Raw genomic sequence first — 19612 nt, forward strand, 5'->3', positions numbered from 1 at the left:
CTTTATTTTGGGGCGGCTTTTTTTTTTTTTTCTTTTTTTTATAGCACAGAGCGCTTTTCCTTCGATGTAAACTGTCTTTTAACCAGACTGGGCTGTATTTGCAGAGGAGCAAAGTCGCAAGAGTTGATCCTGCTGTTGCCAGTTGTACGAGCTAGCATGTAGTGAGTCTGTAGCTTTTTCTGTATTTGCAATATGAAGAATGGAAGAAGACGATGTTACTATCAGAGAGCAGAATTTCCACAGCCAAGTTCGAGAGTACATCGTAAGTAACGTACGGAGCGGCTAGTCCAGGCTAGCAGGCTAACAACGTCCTCTACTGCACAGTGACGTTAACGGTAGCTAACGTTAGCTTCATCTGTCACTTTGACAAGGCAGAATTTATTAAGATCCATAACAATAGTTCAGTTTAAGGAGCAGCCGAAAAATATCTCATTTTATATCCTGTATAGTTATTGCTTATCCTTGTTTAATTTTAAAACAGTGAGTGAACGCGCTAGTTAAAGTTAGCTTATGGTAACGTTAGCTAACGATAACTAACGTTTGTTGATAACAGCGGTATGACTTAGCTAAGGCATTGATCGGTGGTATTGGTACAGATCTGTATTAACCATGACTGCCGTTCATGAGGAAGGTCTTTAACTGGGCCATGGACAAAATGTCCCAGCCCTTACTAATTCAGTGTCCCTCTTAATTTAGGACTAGGACACATCACTAATTCAATATCTTTGAATTAGTGAGATGAAGTCTTTGTTTTTATGTTGTCTTTATCTTATATCTTCCAAAACATGTTAAGGTGCTTTGTAATATTCGTGCTGCTCAGCGGAAATAGTTTCAATAAGGAAGGATGGTTTGTTTATGTTTGGTGCAGAACTAATTTAAAATCATAATGTCTCATGTATTATTGTCTTTTAAGGTTTATGCTTTTTGGTAAAATGTCCTTAATTTCTCATGGGTTTTTCTGGTTGGATGATTGTAAAACTTGAGTTTTTAGGAAGGGAACCCTGTTTTATGACAGCTTGTGACAGTAGACAAAGTTCTTTGTTAGCAGTGCGCTATTACATGTATGAGGTTTGTTTTTTTGTCTTGTTTCCCAGCTGCACCGTTTAGTTTTGGTGTCTTACACAGTAAGTCCTTGTGGGCTGGCCTCTTGGAAGAGCATGACAAAAAATAAACACAACTGACTCTTGTTGATGCCGTGAAAATTGATGTTGCTCATGATCCTCCTTTGCTTGAATCACGCAGTTTTTTAAAGTGCCTTGATGTCCAGCCAGACTTCTTTAGAAAGTTCAAGAGAGGACACTTTGTCTGGAGTTGGTCTTCTTGATAATCCCTGATAGACACTTCGAAAATATAGAAACTATCAAATGTCTCACCGGCAGGCAAGATGAATATCTCGGCTTTAGCTTTTGCATTTTGTCCAGAGTGTCGTCTCAGTATCCCATATCAACATTCTCATCTAAGATCCCTTTGCATGATTATGCAATATATCATTTAACCTTAATGTCCGTGGAGAGTCAGCTAATGGGTGGATATCTACAGGCATCAAATGATATTTATTGTTGTGTGTGCTTATTTTGCAGCCAAGGTTACTCTGGGCTAAGTTTCACGTTCATAAACATGACACATTGACATGGTGGTGCGCTCTTATCAGACCCTAAGTGTGGGAAACGGTTTCTTCCGCAATCGCCAACTACTGTAAATAATTACTGAAGAATGCACAGAAAATCATGTTACCCTGAGCAATCAGTCTAACACAGGAAGATGTGTCACTAATGTACATGCGATTTGGTCAGTAATTACATTTTCCACTGTTACTACCAAGTGGCTCTAACATCATTATCAGGCTTTCATGTGGCGACCTGAACAACAGACTTTACAACATCATGTTAATCACCTTATCCACAGTTTCATGCATGTTTCCTTATACTTTCTTTTCTTTAAGTACTTATAATGCCTCATACTGTATGAACCCATGTTGCTTGTTCACCCATTTGAAACCACCAGTCCACCACTAATAACAACATTACTGTCGTGCATGAAGACGTGCTGATCAGCTCATCCCCTTGGAGGAGTGACAGGATCCTCTGGCACAAAAATTACAATTACTGTCCCTCACCTGCAGCTTGAGTTCATATTTCATAAAGGTGTGAAATACTGTTCCTAACTTGTTTGGTGATGCTTGCAAAGTGCCTTTGAGAAGCTTGATTTGTTATTACCTGCTCCTTTTCCATTGCTTACAGTTTTACACCGTATATTTTGAGGCAAAACAGAGTAACAACTTTGCTGGTGGCAGTGGAGTTAACTGGTCAGCTTGTCGTTATCTCTTCCCAAACTGTTGTGTCTTAGGGTCTGTGCCAGTTTATCAGCTCTGTGCACCTGGTTGTGTTATTCTGGGTGATCCCCTTTGTGGACATGGTTTTGCTTGAGCCACTGTCACCACAGAGTTTTGCAGCTTGTAAATATATCAGCTGTCTTTCACTTGGAAGGAGACTACAGTTGATAAGAAAAAACTGTTTTTGCTGCAGCTGTCATATAACACCGTGTACCCCCCAGATTGACTGCGGGGGTGTTGGATTTTTTCTCTATATCAGTCTGTCTGTCTGAAATGTGCACGGTCTGCCTGGTGTCTGGCTGACTCATCTTATAATCCCAGCTAGGCCATGATGAGTTGTGCAATGTTGACAGGGTGCAAAGTGCTGAAGTGGGAGCTTCTAACATTAGTTACGTGCCGGCCACTGTCACAGTAGAAGGGGGAATGTGGAATGTGATCTTTCTGTAAGATCATCCAGCTTGTTTTGAGGTCGCGCTTACCTTATAAATTCAATGCATTGCATTGCATAATTTCTGTACCACTTTGCATTCAGCAGTGGCCTAATTAGTATTGTCAGACATTGGAAAACAGTGATGCATTGCTTACTTTTGTTCTTTATGATCAAATAACTGGGTCATGTTCAACTATGCTGCTTAGAAGCTAATGATTTGTGAAATAGTAGGGTGGGAATAATTTCATTTCCTTATTCTGCAAACTTTAACAGGCCTAAACCAAATGCACAGTTATTTTTACAAAGTGAACATTTGTATTTGCAAACTGTTCAAGTACCAAGTAATCAGGTAATATATTCCACCTGCTCTTCCTGTCTCTCTCCAGAAAATGCATTAAATGTACAACATTTAAACAATTCCATGGATTACCATTCATTTTAGACGGCTGGTAATGGGTAATTACTGAGGCTACACTGAAGTCTTTCAGCCTTTAATATTTAATCTTACTACATTTTATCTGTAGTATGATATTGTCAGGATTATAAAATATTTAGTAAAGTTTATTCCCATAGTCTAGAATGGGACATAGAATAACAGGAAATGGATGATCTAAGTTGGAAGTCTGCTGGGCGTCCCGTCGATAGCTGCTTGTTGTGGCTATAATGTGCTGATTCATCTACAGTCAGAGTAAATCCTTCACTAAGATTCTTATGTTGTCATTTCAGATTTGCTTCCTCCTGTTTGCAGTCCTCTACATTGTGTCCTACTTCATCATAACAAGATACAAGAGGAAGACTGGTAAGTGTTTGTGGAAAATATGAACGCTCGCTCCGTGAGAGCGGAGATCAGCATGCGACTGCTTTTAAAGCATCCGTAACGCTTACGCAGGAGAAATGTGCCCATGATGGACCCATTTTCACAGCAAACAGTAGAAGTTAGTCTGTCCTTCTGGTTATGCTGTGTTTGCTCACAAACAGAGGCCTTCATTGTGTTTCGACTGAAAGGAAGTCATGGCCGGGAAGGTTTTAGGTGCTTAAGAGACCACACCCTGTAGAGTAATCTGCAACTGTCAGCTCCGTGTAAACTGTATCCACCCCAAATTGCTTTTAGGGCAGTGGCAAAATGAATACAATTGGCCACATTATAACCTGCCAGTAACGAGGACAAGCTAGTGACATAACCTGTCCTGTCGAGTGATATTCAAACAGCGGAGGCTCAAGGAAAGTCTGAATTTCATCCTTCTTCAAACAGAAGGATATGTTTCGTTCATCTCTGACGCAGCATTTGAGCCACAGCAGGCAGACGTGACTGAAGATGTCAGAATCTGACCGAGTTATGAAGGAGAGAACGGAGACGAAAGGCACAGGCAGACATTATGAACTGTATCCCATTTTTCCGGGACAAATTTAGTATGTCCAGGTCATCTAGGCTTCCCTTGTCTCATTTTGAAAGTAGACCACTTTGCAGCAGAAATCCCTCCTGGAGTTTTGTACAGTAGAAATCTAGGCTGCTCTCTTCCTCACACCTCGAGGTCTGACAGCCTATTATTTTTACTCACAATGGAATGAAAGTAGCATGGTTTACATTGTTTTTGGAGCATTTATGGATGCATGGACATAAATAATCCGCCTTAAAGTTGCCTCAACATTGGAATGTCGAACTGTTTTGCTCCTGTTTTGCACTAACACTCTTACAGTAATTCATGTTGGTATCAGTCGATATGGGTGGGAAAATATTTGACATGACTTCAACAACCATATGTCCAGAATTAAAAAAAAAAAAAAAATTCCAGGCTGTGTTCTTCTAGGTACTGGTTGAAGTAAGATGTGATGAATGAAGTGTGGACCTTACGCAGCTGAAAAGGTCACACTCGAGCCACCTTGTGACTGAAGTGCTTTGGTTTCCTTTATAGATGACCATGAGGATGAAGATGCTGTTGTCAATAGAATATCGTGAGTAAAGCTGATTTCAGTCAATTCTACTTCTTTAGAACAATTTGTTTTAGAAACTGTGACAAGCAATGTAGAGTGAAGTCACTTTTAAGGGTAACTAGTTATTTATTAGTCATTGAGGAACTAGTAATCAAAGCTTTGTTTTATTAGAATGGATGGAAGTGAACAAATACAGGCCATGAAAGTTAGTCTGCTGATTGAGGAGCTCACAGCTAAAATGATTAGGTGATCAACTGACTGCTATTTTATAATCGATAAATGATGTAAGTCAGGTTTTACAGCAAAGACAACAAATTTATATCACAGTGAGGTTAATGTCTTTGGGCTTTTGAGTGTTGGTTAGACAAAAAAAGATATTTGAAGTCATCTTGGGCAATCCTTACACCATAACAATACATGTCTTCAACTAGAAAATAATTGGCAGATTAATCAATAATGAAAGTAGCCATTAGTCGCAGCCTTACTACTAATAACTAATTACCTAAATTTAACGAAGCATTGTACTAATTCGCCGCCTACCACTCTTGTTGTGCCATTATCTAGAGCTGTGGTGGCGAGTCTCACGTATCACTCAGTTTAGGATTACAGTACACATCACACACCAGGGTGTCTGTTGTTGCCACACGCATCCTGCATGTTTAAGTCCAGCTAAGCAAAATGGTACCTAAGGGTCCAGCATAAATAATGGAAAGCATTTCAGTTAATGAGATCCTTCAGTGATATGGTGAAGTGGGGACTTTGTGCCGGCCTACTGAGGACCACTGAGCATATGGTCCCTCCCCTGGGTCCAATCTGGAGACCCGCGGCCTCTGAATCTCGACAAATTGCAGAAACACAGCCGGCCCGTGTCTTTTGTTCTTGGGTTGGATTAAACTGAGGAGCAGAAGGACGATGGAGAGCATAGACTGACAAGTGGTCGCTTTCTCTAAATAAGTGAATTGCTCACTCGCTTTTACTTTTGATTCTTGTAACACTGTAAACCAAGTGACGCCTATAATACAACATGTGATCCAAAATGAATCTTCAAGTAACCAAGTAATTGCATGTCACATATAATCTGACTTGAAACAGAAATGTGTTATTACCTTGTCGTCTTCTGCATGCCTGTGTTTTTATCTAGATTAGTCCTAACACTGGTGTGTGTGTGTGTGTGTGTGTGTGTGTGTGTGTGTGTGTGTGTGTGTCTTTGTCTGTGTGTGTTTGTGTGTGTGATTCCATTTGCAGATTGTACTTGTGCACCTTCACCCTGGCAGTGTCGGGTGGTGCCGTCTTCCTACTGCCTTTCTCAATCATTAGTAATGAGATCCTCCTCTCCTTCCCCAAAAACTATTACATCCAGTGGCTCAATGGCTCCCTCATTCACGGTCAGTAGATCCCACAAATCACATGTGTTTGTATTTAATGGTCTGTGTTTCTCTCTCTGTCTGCTCTTCAAAGTAAATATCCTCTAACATATTTGGGATGAGATGCGTTGGTTAGCGTGCTGTGCAGATTGCAGAGGGCTGCCAGTAACTGTTAGGTTTGATCATTTATTTTAAAAAGTGATAAAATAAAAATGAATCCTTCAAGAAATATGATTGTTGAGTTTTAATTCGAAGCATTTTGTCAAACAGTTTCTCGATAAAGGAATTCTTGTCCAGTTTACTTTGAAATTAGCATGTGTGCTCCTAATTCAGTATAAGGTTTTGTTTTGGTCTTTAACAGCTACGACAATAAAACTCAAATCAGAGATAATTTGTTTGAATCCAGTTTCAGTTTGTGCTGTAACACTCCTTCACACAAACATAAGAAGAGTTATTCCAATAAAAGGAGCATAGAGGCATTGTTGCGGTTTAGAGCTTTTGGTTTTACTTAAAAACTACTTAAAGCACAAACTGGATTAAAGGGGTGTATTAATAGACTGGCGTGTGCAAACTGCAGACACTTTAAACTGACTGGATGTCAGTTTAAAGTGTCTCATCTTGTTTAATTCTTGGTTGAATGCAGCATTTTTGCTCTTATTTTTAAGAACTGACACCATCTATTGAGGTTTCCAGCGTGATCCTCTCTTTGTTGCTGTCCCCACTGTTTATGATCAAACTTTAAAAAAAAAAGAAACGTTGCTCATAAGAGTGTTGAGAGCTTCATCGAGACGTTTTTGGGCCAAACTTGTTTCTCTGAGGACAAACTATTCTACCACAAAACTGGAATGCACGGTTGAAAATGTTGTAATATTATTTGACTGTAGGTTTGTGAAGAGTAATATGTAGAAATGTGTAACAATGAGTGGCAGCTGCAGACTGATGGAATACACCCGTTTCTTTTACTTCATTTACAATCAAACTATTTTAGATGTAAGGTCTATATATCAGATCACTTTATGTCAGGCATGAAGACACTCCAGTCAGTGTTGATAAGGCTGTTGGGTGCAGCAACAGCCACCAGGGGGCATTAGAGTCCATGACAAAGAGACCGCAGTGAGACACTGGCCAGATAAAACCCTGTGCTGGCACCCCGCCTCACAACTAATACTTAATATTCAGGGGAAAGCTCTCAAAATTCTGGAGAAACCTGTTTGTGGAGTCCATTTCTCACATTAAAGTTACCACCGGCTGATTTATAACATTGTTTTTCATACAACCATGAGTGTACGCTGATATGTTTGGTTTGTGCAGGTCTGTGGAACCTGGTGTCACTCTTCTCCAACCTCTGCCTCTTTGTCCTGATGCCCTTCGCTTATTTCTTCCTGGAGTCTGAGGGATTTGCGGGGTCGAAAAAGGTACATTGTCCATAATGTTTGTCGTAGAATTTATATGCATAGTTTTCATTTTCCTTTATTGTCTTCATGTGTTACATTAGGATACCGGCTTTCATAAAAAAAAGATGGCTGCGTCAGCTTGGGGAAAATGAGTCTGACGCTCTGCTGGGCTTCGAACTTGAAAAATCCTGGAAATTCACTTTTGTGTCACTGATACTTGACTGATTTATTAGTCATGAGTCACAGGTGAAAACTGAAAAAACTCTGAACTGGAAAAGGTGGAACCCTGTCCATTTCCTCTCTTTTGTGTTGATGTATTTGTATGCTTTGCTGTCCACGCAAGGGGTTCCCTCTTAACAGCCAAAGCAGCAGCAGGTGCCTAGTCCTTGCCCTCTCCGTGACTCACGCCACTGACTGTAACTGCCACCGCGGAAAGCTCATTAACCATGAAAGTCTGAATCTGGACTTTGCCCAGCGCCACATCCTGACAAACCCTTCCAATAAGGCCATAGGCTGCAAACGCTTCAACACTGCTGCATCGGCCCCACTGATTTAAAGCCTGATTCCTTGTCACCCCCTCCCCAGCCCCCTAAAATAAAACTTCAAAAGGACAGGCTAATAATCGAGTTGTAAGGCTCAGCGAACTTCCTCGTTTAATTGATTACCCCCCAAAAAAAGAGGCTGGGGGCTCGTGTTCCAAAAGTCCATAAAGTCGCAGCAACATGACAGCACAATAGAGCCTCGCAAAATGGAGGGGGAAAGATTTACTTTTAATACACCTCTATCCTGTGTCACAGTTTGAAACTTCTCTGGTTTATGTCCCTCCTGGCAAAAGCACATAAAAATTAGTCTGTACTGTAGTGTATAGCCAGTCCTTTTCTTCCTCAGCCCACTAATTTGTTTCGGTTGGATTTCTTCGGCGGAGGGCAGGCCCTGATGTGTAGGAAGCAGGACGAGGGCCTCTTTCACGTTCCTCCTTTTTTGTTCTTTTTCATTTCAGCAAGACTGTTTCTTGCTACCGATCATCCATAAATTTGCTGAGAGGAAGCACTGTTCAGTGTTGAGCTGCACTTCCAGGTCTATATTGTGTGTACGCTATGGAAGGGGTGGAGGTGACACTCACCGCTTCACCTATATAAAAAAAAATCAACCAAAAGCAAAATTAAAAAAAAAACTGCCTGCAGAGTCGATCATGCGGCCAACAGCAAGAGGAATGTAGAACACAGATCCCGGTTTTTATAATGTGATGTTATCCCTTTCCCCAATAACAGCATTAGACCGCAATGTCATAAGGTTTTATGTGGCATTTTAACCTCCTGGGCTAATGTTATGGCACTGCGAGCTCCTTTTGACTGCGGAAATGAAGTGAATGATGAATTTCACTACTAACGTTGTAAGTCAGCCTTTTCATGTGGCTGTGTTTACGTTTGACGATGTACTAAAAGACGCCACCAGAATAAAGATGGAAATGTGGATGTTTTTTTTGAATGTTAACTGTTCAGCTCTTCAGAGGCTCTGTCACCTGAGTGATTAATAGTTTAACAAATTGTCCAAATTGTGGATGAATCAGAGCGACTTAGGGTCTTGATGTCAGATGTTATGATCTAGCTTTTATTTGCCGCTGTAAAATGTCTCCCACTTTACTGCTGCGCTCTCAAATCTTTTGCATAAGAGCTGCATCACTGAGGCCGTTAAAGGCCGTTGTGTAGTTCAGGTTGTTTGGTTCTGATCATGTTTTAGAAGCCTCTGTACCATGGTGTATTTGCGCACACAAAGAAGTACACTAAAATGAAGCACTGTGTATTATTTGGGTGTTTTTAGTGCATTGGGAAAGATAAAAATCCAGGCTTTACGAAGCTAAAAATAGCATTCCTTTCACTTATCTCTTATAGTTGTCTCCACACCACCAGTAGATGGCATTATAATGATGGCAGCCGTCCTTATCGTCCTTATTGAGATGATCAGCGCGTTCTGACAAAGACTGTGAAGACATCAGCACCAGCCTTTGTTCAGACTTCTATTTATATCGAGCCGGCTTAACAGCTACACATGAAGAGTATGATATCTGGAAGATATATTTACTCAAAAGCAACTGGAGAAAAGTTAAAAAAAAAAAAAAAAACTTCTGACAATTACAACTTCCTGGTCTATTTCAAGCGTGGTCTAATCTTATTTTCTTAACTCAGATGCTAGAAAATATGCATCCAGTGCCGCAGCCTGTACTGACGATTATTGGACATTTAGTATAATGAAAAGTTGTTAATACTTTAGGTTTTTGCATCAAGAAATGATATGTAATTGTGTGAAGTACGCGCTGCAGTGAATAGTCTTTTGGGCTTCCCCACAGTATTGAAATGTGTTTGATCCTGAAACGAGTTGGAACGAGTCTGACCCCCTGACTGACCCAGCAAAGGGCCAACAGGTTTCATCTGGTAGTTAAAGAAACTCCTCATCAATCTCATCCTAAGCCCTAACCCGCCAATGATGAGAAGTGTGTTTATTGTGGAGGGAGAGGAGCAGAGGTGGGGGGAGGCTGGGGGGGAGGCTGGGGGGGGGGGCGGGGGGCGTCTCGCCGAGCAAACCCGCGTGGTGTTACTAAGATACTCCTCTTTGTTGGAGCTCCACAATGGGGGCTTGGATATTTATTTCAAATCTCCTGCACATGCAGACATTTTTCCCAGGCCTTCTTACGGGCAGGGCCAGCCGGAGAATATAAAGTGGTGTTTACATACCTTCCTTTAAGGTCACGATGTCTCCCCAAAGCTGCCGGTTACAATGTTCGTTACCATGGCAACATATTAGTTCGCGCTGGGAATTTCAAAACGAACAAGCGAGTTGGTCGGGATTTTTTTTTTCCCCCCCTTCTTCCTCTCGTGACTCAGTTTGTCTGAACTAAGTGATAAGTTCTGACGCTTTGCTGATTTCTCCGCCAGGTTTTTAGCAGTTTTCGCTCTTTTAAAGCAAGATGTCAGCCCGTTCGTGCAGCTTTGAGGAGGGCAGAGTAGACGCCGATAGGCTACGAGGTGCACTTGGTCCTAACGTCTTGCTTGACGTTAAACGCAGGATACAGTCTTTTCTTCTTTGAAGACTCATCAGTCTGACACCTCTCTGTAATCAGAACAAGCTGCCGTCACTGTAGGATGTCAAATAAAAGTTGGCAAACATCAGAAAGTACTGAAGCTGCTTCCTCCATTTAAATTCTTCTCTTTTCTGACTCTTTTGGTGAATAAGCCATGAAAGCAGCGGGGAGACAGGAGTTTTAAGACGCTTCCTGAAAACCAAGATACTGAACTTTGCCAATGTTTTCTTTTCCTTGCCAACCCCCCCCCCCCCCCCCCCCCCCCCCCCCCCCCCGCCTCCCTCCACGGTTTGAACAATACGATGTGATGCTGATCATTTTCCATGCTCTCGTGTCATTTATTAAGAAGTCTTATGGAGAGTCTTTAGAAGTTCATTGTGCAGCTTTACAGGGGAGTGTCCCTCCTCTGCTTTCTGTCTCTGACACGGTCACTGCGCTGCGGCCGGCTGGTTGAAGGATACACTAATAAGGTCTCTGGGCATCTGGCATATCTTTAGCAAAGAGGGCAGTCCTTTTTGCTGGGGAGCAAAAAAAAAAAAAAAAAGGGACCCTGCCCCCTCCTCACTTATTACACTCTTGGCCCTTGTTCCACACGCCCCTGACAGTGAGCAGAAGGATGGTCTGCGGGATGATCTCTGCCACCGCCTGCTGACCTGCTAAGGATTGATGGTGGCAACTAGGAAGCTCCTGCGCCACCGAACTCTCTTCCTTTGTCTGATTTCTTTCACGCTCTCATCCCCCCCTCCTTCCAACATCCAGCACAGCCCTGCACCTTCCCGAGTATCATCTCTCACACTTGTCCAGCGTTGCACAGTGGCATTCAACTTCCAGAGGTGAACTCTCTGCTGGATTCGTCAGCCTGAACCACTACATCAAAGACAGTGGCAGATTGTGGTTTCGTTCCTCTGCAGCACGAGCTAGGCAAAAAAAAAAAAAGCTTGTGAACTGTTTCCAGGCCCTCTGCGGTTGTGTGTAATTGGGTGGATTTGGAGGTTGATTTACTTGGCCGGTCATGCGCGTGTGTCTGTCTGTGTGTACGTGAAGTGATGCATGTTTGTTTGGGACTGCATATGAAGCGGTTACTTTCCTCTCTGGCCACTACACGCATTTCTTGGAAGTCTCTCCAGTCTTGTTCGAGCATAGCTGCAGTTAACCAGCCCCTCACTCGATGTCGGTGTGAGGATCAGGGGATGCTGAATATTTCAGAGCTGCTATATTTAGAGGTAGTTACACATTTAGAATGGCAAGAATAGAAACTTTCAGCGGGCGCTCTGGATGCCAAGGCGCAGGTCTTTTTTTTTTTTCCTCCCTTCCTTCACCAGTTGACAGTTTTATCTTTGATCAGTGATGATAGCGTAGTTGGATTTTCCTATTTTTGTACCATGTTTTTTTGTACACATTTGCCCTCCCTTACCTTTGAGACGAGGAACAAAGGACTTAGTTTTGCCCTTGCAAGAATTGCTAACGCTAGACGTAACTTTCAGTGTGCAATGTCATGCATGTGGATGGATGAGTGAAACTAATTTGCGCTCACAGCTCGGCGTCCTCTTTCTCTTGCACACTCAAATCATGTCTGACACGGTGGATTGTTCTTCCAGCGAGGCAGGAATGATAGTAAGGGAGGTGACAAGCATTGCCTTTGCCCTAAATGATCTGAATGGGTAATGATTTGAGTCTTATAAATGATTGAGAGACCTATCTGAAGGGAATACACCTTCAGCATGGCATGGGCAGCTTGTTAAGGTGGACTGGTGCGCTTGAGCGGACGCACGTCCTGCTCGGCTTCTGCTTGTCCTGATGCATCCTTAAGAGAGCGCGTGTGGGACGTGGCTGAAGTCCCTGAAAGCATTCCTCTCTCACCTCTCTTACCTCTGGGGAATGAGATGCGCTCAGACGTTGACTCCTCTCCTCCACCACTCTCTCCCTCTCTCTCTGTTGTTCTCTTAATGTCTCTCTATCGCTCTCCATCTCTCCCTTTCTCCCTCTTTTTTTTTTTTTTTTTAATTTTGGCGGTGTTGAGAGTTTTCCCCACTGCCCCGTTGAGCTGGGCTGTGACTTGCTTGATTGCAGCTTCCATCTAGTGAGCTCAGAGTGTGTGGGAGAATGTGCACGAGGCAGTCAGCAGAACTGAACGTCCACGTCAGATTTGTGGCTGTATTTTTAGTGTATTGATCTGCATTGAGTGGTGAATTTATTGTTGGTTAAGGGCACAACGGCACATATGTGTGCATGATTCCCTTAAGGTTTGTCATCACCGTGATCTATCTATTAATGTTATATATTTATTCATAATACACCACTTAGATCTTTTAAGGTGGGTTCCTGCTAACTAAAGACTCAGTCAGGTCCACTCACCCCCTCTAACATTACCTGTCGAGTGGCTGCAGTGTCTACCTTGGCCACACTGGGGCACTCCAGACCCTGCCCACTGTCCTCCCTGTTGTGCTAGAAAATTCTGCACTCGCTCACTGAGGCTTCTCCAGAATATGAGCAGAACAGGAGGCGAGAGGCAAGTGACTGCTCAGTGATAGCCAAAGGATGCTACAGGGGACTTTGACCACTGATAATGAGTGGAATCTAAGAATGAGCTTACATTTCTGTAACGCCTACGAAAGTATTGGCTGAATGGGTTGGTGATAACGTGTAGACATTTTGCCAGTTATACCTGTGACCCATGAATGCTCACATGCAAGGAAAGTGTGAGTAAAAGAGCTCAAGAGCGAGTTACTTGTATTTTAGGTTGCATGGGAGAGAAGACAGCTTTAACTGTGAGTCGGATTGGAAATGCTAAAGGACAGGTGGTTCGGATGACAATCGTGAACTGTGTTGGGAAAAAACTTGCGCCTTGTCTGATCTAATCTGCAGAATTGAAACCATTTCCATTCTATAAAGCCACTTGATTAGCAGGGGGAACTTTCAAAGAGAGACCCCCGTCATGTACCTGTTGGCAAATACTGAACAGCAACCGCACAGCCATTATGTTAGCTGGTAACAAATTGCTCACATGTACCCAATTTAAGCAGTGCTCCAAAAGCAGAGAGCCCTTGTTATCCCATGCCTGGTAGCCTACCTGACTTGTGTATGAGAACGCCTATCTATCTTACAGTGCTAGACAGCTCGGCTCTCCAGCAGGGGTGGGGGGATGGAAACTGTGTGAACAGGTAGAGGAGGACTTTATTAACCACTCAGCAGTTTGTGACCCGGAAAACCCAAATTACCCCAAAACCCTCTCGTCTGCGCGGCCTGGGACACGACCGTGGTGCTAAGGGAGCTCCTAATCGGCCCCAGATGGGAGGCCTGCTCTTGATCGCAGACAGTAGCTGACCCAGCCAGGCTTCATGCTCCTTACAGCAGCACCCCCCCACCCCCCCCTACCCTCCCTACTCTTTTTAATTTCACCTCTGCAACCACCAGCCCCCGTTAGACCCTCTTTATAGACCACAATATGTGTGTATAAAAGAGCTGTTTTACGCAGGAGTCCGTGGGAGCGTTTATGTCATGTTTGTGTGCTGTGAATGGAAATGATGGTGTTTAATATGAGCGCGGCAGGAAGGAGATGTCTTGTAAAACGAATCTGTGTTCTGAAATCTCATATGAAATGTGGGAAATACCACCTCCCAGCTCAGTGCAATGAAGATCAGCTTGATTAATGTGTTTTTTGATGTATGTGGATAGAAATGCCTTATGTTGATTATGATACTGATTCCAACCATGTTAACAATCTCTAATTAGACTTCTTTCTTCCTTGTGTACTTTTCCTGTCAGGGCATTAAGGCGCGTATTCTGGAGACCTTTGTGATGCTCTTCCTGTTGGCTTTGCTTATCCTGGGCATTGTGTGGGTGGCATCAGCGCTCATTGACAATGACGCAGCCAGTATGGAGTCACTCTACGGTACGTTTTTAAAGGATTCTGCCTCACTTGGACTTTATAAATGTCTTGTATTTATAAGGAATAGATTGGAAGATTGATACCGCTCTCGTGTGTGCATTAACTATGAAGCTTGATTAGCTTAGCTTAGCATGAAAACTGGAAACACAATATGTCTTAATCCCTCCACAATCAAAATGTAAAAAAATATTGTTTTTTTTACTCAGAGTTGCATACTGAAGCTATTTCTTGTGTATTTTCCAAAACGTTGAACTATTTAAGTCTACATTTTGTGAAATGAATGTGCTTTTTTCTGTAGATCTTTGGGAATTTTACCTGCCATACCTCTACTCCTGTATATCTCTGATGGGAGGACTGCTTTTACTCAGTAAGCCATTGAACTTTTTCACATGCACACTGAAAAAACAAAATGTCATTGCTGATGTGGTGTTCGAGTAGCATCAATCTAATGTGGATTCGGGCACCTTGTTGTGGTCAAACAGTCATGCTGATCACGCTGCTTTCTGTCTCATACGTAGTGTGCACTCCTGTGGGCTTGTCCAGGATGTTTACTGTCATGGGCCAGTTACTAGTAAAGCCAACAGTAAGTAATTGCTACTTGTGGTTGTTCTGTAAATGGTTTGGTGAGTAGAAATTTAAAGCTAGAAGTTTTCTGTGAAAGACTGAACTTGCACAGTTCCACTCAGATCTGAAGCCACTTCGCTTCTCCGTTCTGAAAGATGTCTGTCTCAGTCGGCCATTTACAACAGCGACAGAGGACTACAAATACATCACCAACTCATCCTCCCATCTGCCATCTCTCCAGTCCCACTTTGGGCCTAATTATAACCCATTTCATCTCTTCCTCCTCTGCTCCCTCCCCTTCAGATCCTGGAGGACCTGGATGAGCAGATTTACTGCATCCATTTGCAGGAGGAAGCCCTTCAGAGGAGATTAAACGGTATGTCTGTGGGAGACGTGTTGGCACATTATAGGGGAGGGGAGGGGAGGGGTTGACTGCCCTATTGGGTGTGATGGAGCGCGCCACACTGGAATCAATTAGCATTGAATATTCAGCCAGGCATACGCACACACACACACACATACCCACAGACAGAGGCAAAAAATCCACACACACACTCGACACTGGCCTTTCCCCACCGCTGTCTTACTCTCATAACTTTCTGCTAAAGGGCAAAGCAGCCACAATGGCAAGGACCATATTTTATGTTTAGGAAGTTTTTAAGGATCCATTTAAGACACTCCAGTGCCTCTGTCACTGCTGGCAAAATGATTGCCTCATTTAATGTCAGGCCTAGAATGGCAGCCTGGGTAATAGGATGGAAATGAAATCTTTTACAAGAACTTTCGGCTAAGCGACTTTTTGGTGACTTCTGAGAGGAGACTAGGAGCCTCGTGCTGTTCTGGACTCGGGCACAAAGAAAAAGTTTGAAGAGTTTCGGGATGATGACGATGTTATTTTTTCACAGCCTGCATTTCCTTTTCACGTTCCAGCCCCCTGTGTTCCCAAATTCCTTCTTTGACATTGAATGATCTCAAAAAGCAGGAAGTATTTGGGCCAAACTCCAAAACCTACTTTAATATTAACTCAAGCACGCAACCAAGTGTACAGATGCGAGTAAATGAAGAGGACGAGCGTCCTTTCAAACCAGGGAGGTAAGGGAGATCGCTCCCTGATAACGCATGTTTTTGAATGCTACGCCGACCTCCTCCATAGACTGCCACCAATGCGTATGGTTCCTTAAGGCTCATTCCACGCTGCCCTGCTTTGAAGTAACTGATAGAATAATTGTAATCTGTTCCTTATCATCTCCAACAGTGTTTGATCTTTACAGGTCTCCTCTGTGAGGCAAAAAAACCCCTGTGGTTAATGTGTGCACAGAGGGCGAGCTGCAGCCCACTTTTACCTGTTAAAAAGGTGGGAATTAGAGGCGACAGAGGATGTTTACGTGGATGTTTTTATGCACGTAATGTATGTACGTGCGCACACTCAACGTTCGTGCTCGCGCTCGGGCCGGAGTTGCGTTCCTTTGATCTGCAGAGAGCGCCGAGCAGACGGCAGTTCAGGAACAGTTCACAGGACACACTCCAGAGGCGAGCAATGTTGTCTTCTTGCTTCACCTGTGTCCGCTCCGCATCCAGCTCCTCCAACAGATTATGCTCTTACCCAGTTTGTGTTTGTAGATGTGGACTGTTGAGCCACTTCAGTTGATGCATCAGTGTTTATTTACACATCTGGCCCTTTGTTGTCCTCCCTCTACATGTAATTGCCCATTCGTAATGGCATTGTTGATGTCTTAAATCTTGCAGATCAGACGGTATGGCTGAAATTGGCTGATTGGACATGGGTGTCTGTTTTCCTTGTCAGGGGTATGATGAGCATGATGATGGCAATGTGAAATGTCAGATAAGCACTTAACTTACGAGAAACAGTTTTTTTGCACAGTGATGTGCACGTACATTCTTTCTTTACTGCTTTTGAATACATTTAGTTATAGATCCAAGACAAAAGAGGTCATTTTCTAAGTTATTTTTCAAGCAAAAAATGCTCAAATTTGCTTGTTCCAATAAAGCAGAAATGACTTAAAAGGAAATACACGGTGGTGCTTATGAATCACGCAATAGTTTGCAAAGAATTCAGGCTGTAGGGGCAAAAGGGGCTTCTACTTAATTCCTGCCAATTGTACCCAATCAATCAAAGAACCGCTGTGCTTGTGATTTCAACAGGTTATTAGCTTAGAAGTTATTGCAAACGTACAATCTGGTAACTGGAATACACAAATATACTGCAGTACAGGCAGTGTGGCGTACACACTTGTCCACACTGCCCTCACAAGACCCTGATGTGCTGATAGCAGAGCAACAGAGCGCCTGTCCAGATGCTATGCGGCACAATGACCTTGCCGGTGCCTCTGTTGTCTCAGCATGGTGTTTAGCATATGTGTGGATGACGTAATTTTTCGACTGTGGTGAAGGTTGGAGAGGATACGTTGAATTACTCCGGGCCTTCCTGGCTGCCAGAAGCCTCACTCAGCATCTCTGCCTCGCTGTAACTCAGCCTTTTACTTGATGCTGCCAGCAGAAGGAGAAGAGGGATATATTTAACTTCGGTTTGGAGTGATGTCATTGAGGATACTGCAACTGAAATTCTCACCGTTTTCCTCTCCAGCCCTGAACAAGTGATGATAGTGTCTTTGGTTAGATCTGCTGTTTTTCAAGGCTGTTAAGGACCTGCTATTCATTTGATCAATGATTTATCTTCCCCAGGTGACGGGTAAGGCCGTGTTTGGATATGTTATGCGCAAAGGTGATAGATTAGTTCACTTGCGGCTGAGCAGATTTGGCTACCCTGAGGCAGGGTTTTCTAGTTCGTCTCTGGAGAAAAAGAGCTGTTGAACTGTCCCTGACATTTCCTGTTGTGTTGTGACTGCATTTGCTCGGAGGGTTCAAACTTCCCCCTGCTTAGATCCTGGGACAGGTATCTGCGAGGGCACAGACAACAGTGTTAACTCTCTCTCTCCCCGTCTATCTCACCTCTCTCACCTACTTAAACCCATCCAGACAGGGCGTGTCGTAATAACAGAGGGAAGAAAAAGGTTTGATCAAAGTGATTGGTCCTTCACTCCTGTAACAAAGATGAAAGATGGTATTTTTATTGCACGCTAGTAACGGTGTAACACTGAACTAATTGGTCTTGATCTGCCAATCACCCCAGGGGATGCAAATGGATACTCTTCCACTTTGGCTCCAAGGGGCCTCTACGCTGGTGCGTGAAGCTGGAAGGAAAACAGAGTAAAATAGATAAATTAGCCTTAAATGAGCTGGCCTTGTGGTTTTCCTGGAGAATCCCTTGCTGTCTTCTCCAGCCCACTCAACCAGTTGTGGCATGTGCGAGACAGCTCCTGACACAAGAGATTATTTTTACTTGTTTGAGATCACATTGTTATGTTCTGAGAAGGATTACTTGTTTTGATGGGATTTCTTAATAAGGATAAGTCAAATACCATACGCTGAGGTAAGGCAAGCACGGTGAGAAGTTAACATCCTCTTAATTAGCACTTCACCTTGTGTTTTTTCTGATTTGATGCGTTCGGTGTATGAGAAATGTCTGAAAACACTGTTTCCAACTGAGTGAAGAGTTTCTTAAGTGGTCTGGCAGATGCACACATCACATGTCAAAAAGGTGGGGCTTCAGTTGTTTTTGCTTAAGCAACATCGGAGCTGAAACTATTACTTAATTGACAAAAAATGAATTTTTTTTTTTTTTTTTTTCAGAAATGATCGAACAAAGAAGCTTCTCAGATATGACAGTTTTCTCCTTTCCTTTCCATCATTTTCAATTGAATAACTTTGGTCATTGCACATGTTGGACAAATATAACAAGACTCTCGGAACATTTCTGACAGGTCACAGACTAAATGATTAATCCATTCTTTAAAAAACGTACCTGCAGATTTATCGCTAATGAAAATGATCATCAGTTGCAGCCCCAGACGACATCTGATCGTGCATCAAATTTAATTAATTTCGCTGGTTTCTCTTTCCGCAGGATCGTCCACACACACTTACACTCGAGGAAGCTTTACTCACCAGCTCAACAAAGAACTGGACAATATTAGAAATCAGAGGAACAAATTGGGTAAGTATTTGTATTGTGTGACAGGGCTGATATATTTTGTCTTAAGACCTTGAATTGCCATGGAAATATATGCCAAGAAGTTAGCTTTTTACATATTGCTGACAGGCAGCTGCGTTCTCCCCGTCTGCCTTAATTTCTTAATTTGGACTTGGACCAGAACTGCCTGATAATTTTCCATCCATTTTAGGATATTATAAATGAGGCCTGAGCCTTTTGGGGAGCAGGGTGGGGGGAGGAGAGCACAAAGGCACTTAGGATATTGGACAAGATGCAAACTTTATATTGTAGCAAGCCTTTTAGTGATGTCATTAATTTAGAAGGATGGTGCATATAAAGTGCACTTGGCAAACTTCTCGGGCAGGCAGGGTGGGTGCACTTTGAGAATAAGGAGGACTAACAAGGTTGGAAATGCAGAAAGAAAGTCAATATGGCAAGGACTAGAGGGCAGTCGGATGCACATTGTGAGGGGACAGTGGATGTCCATAACAGACGACGTCGTGCCATGTGGTCTGCAGGCTGTCAACAGCGTCTACAAACATGACTGATGAGCTGT

General features: G+C 43.0%; 1 protein-coding gene across 1 annotated transcript in view; it reads left to right on the top strand.

The window, feature by feature from the left end:
• Nucleotides 1-9: 9 nt before the first annotated feature.
• The window catches only part of lmbr1 (limb development membrane protein 1), a 31099-nt gene continuing 11496 nt past the window's right edge, over nt 10-19612 (top strand). The window contains exons 1-10 of the mRNA XM_076761224.1: nt 10-262; nt 3489-3561; nt 4676-4715; nt 5940-6079; nt 7370-7473; nt 14297-14423; nt 14719-14787; nt 14939-15003; nt 15288-15360; nt 18970-19059. Coding sequence (XP_076617339.1) covers nt 200-262; nt 3489-3561; nt 4676-4715; nt 5940-6079; nt 7370-7473; nt 14297-14423; nt 14719-14787; nt 14939-15003; nt 15288-15360; nt 18970-19059 — 844 coding nt within the window. The 5' untranslated portion in view covers nt 10-199. The remainder of the gene's footprint in view (nt 263-3488; nt 3562-4675; nt 4716-5939; nt 6080-7369; nt 7474-14296; nt 14424-14718; nt 14788-14938; nt 15004-15287; nt 15361-18969; nt 19060-19612) is intronic.

The sequence above is a fragment of the Chaetodon auriga genome, chromosome 21 (genome assembly GCF_051107435.1).
Source record: "Chaetodon auriga isolate fChaAug3 chromosome 21, fChaAug3.hap1, whole genome shotgun sequence".
NCBI classification, from domain to species: Eukaryota; Metazoa; Chordata; class Actinopteri; order Chaetodontiformes; family Chaetodontidae; genus Chaetodon; species Chaetodon auriga.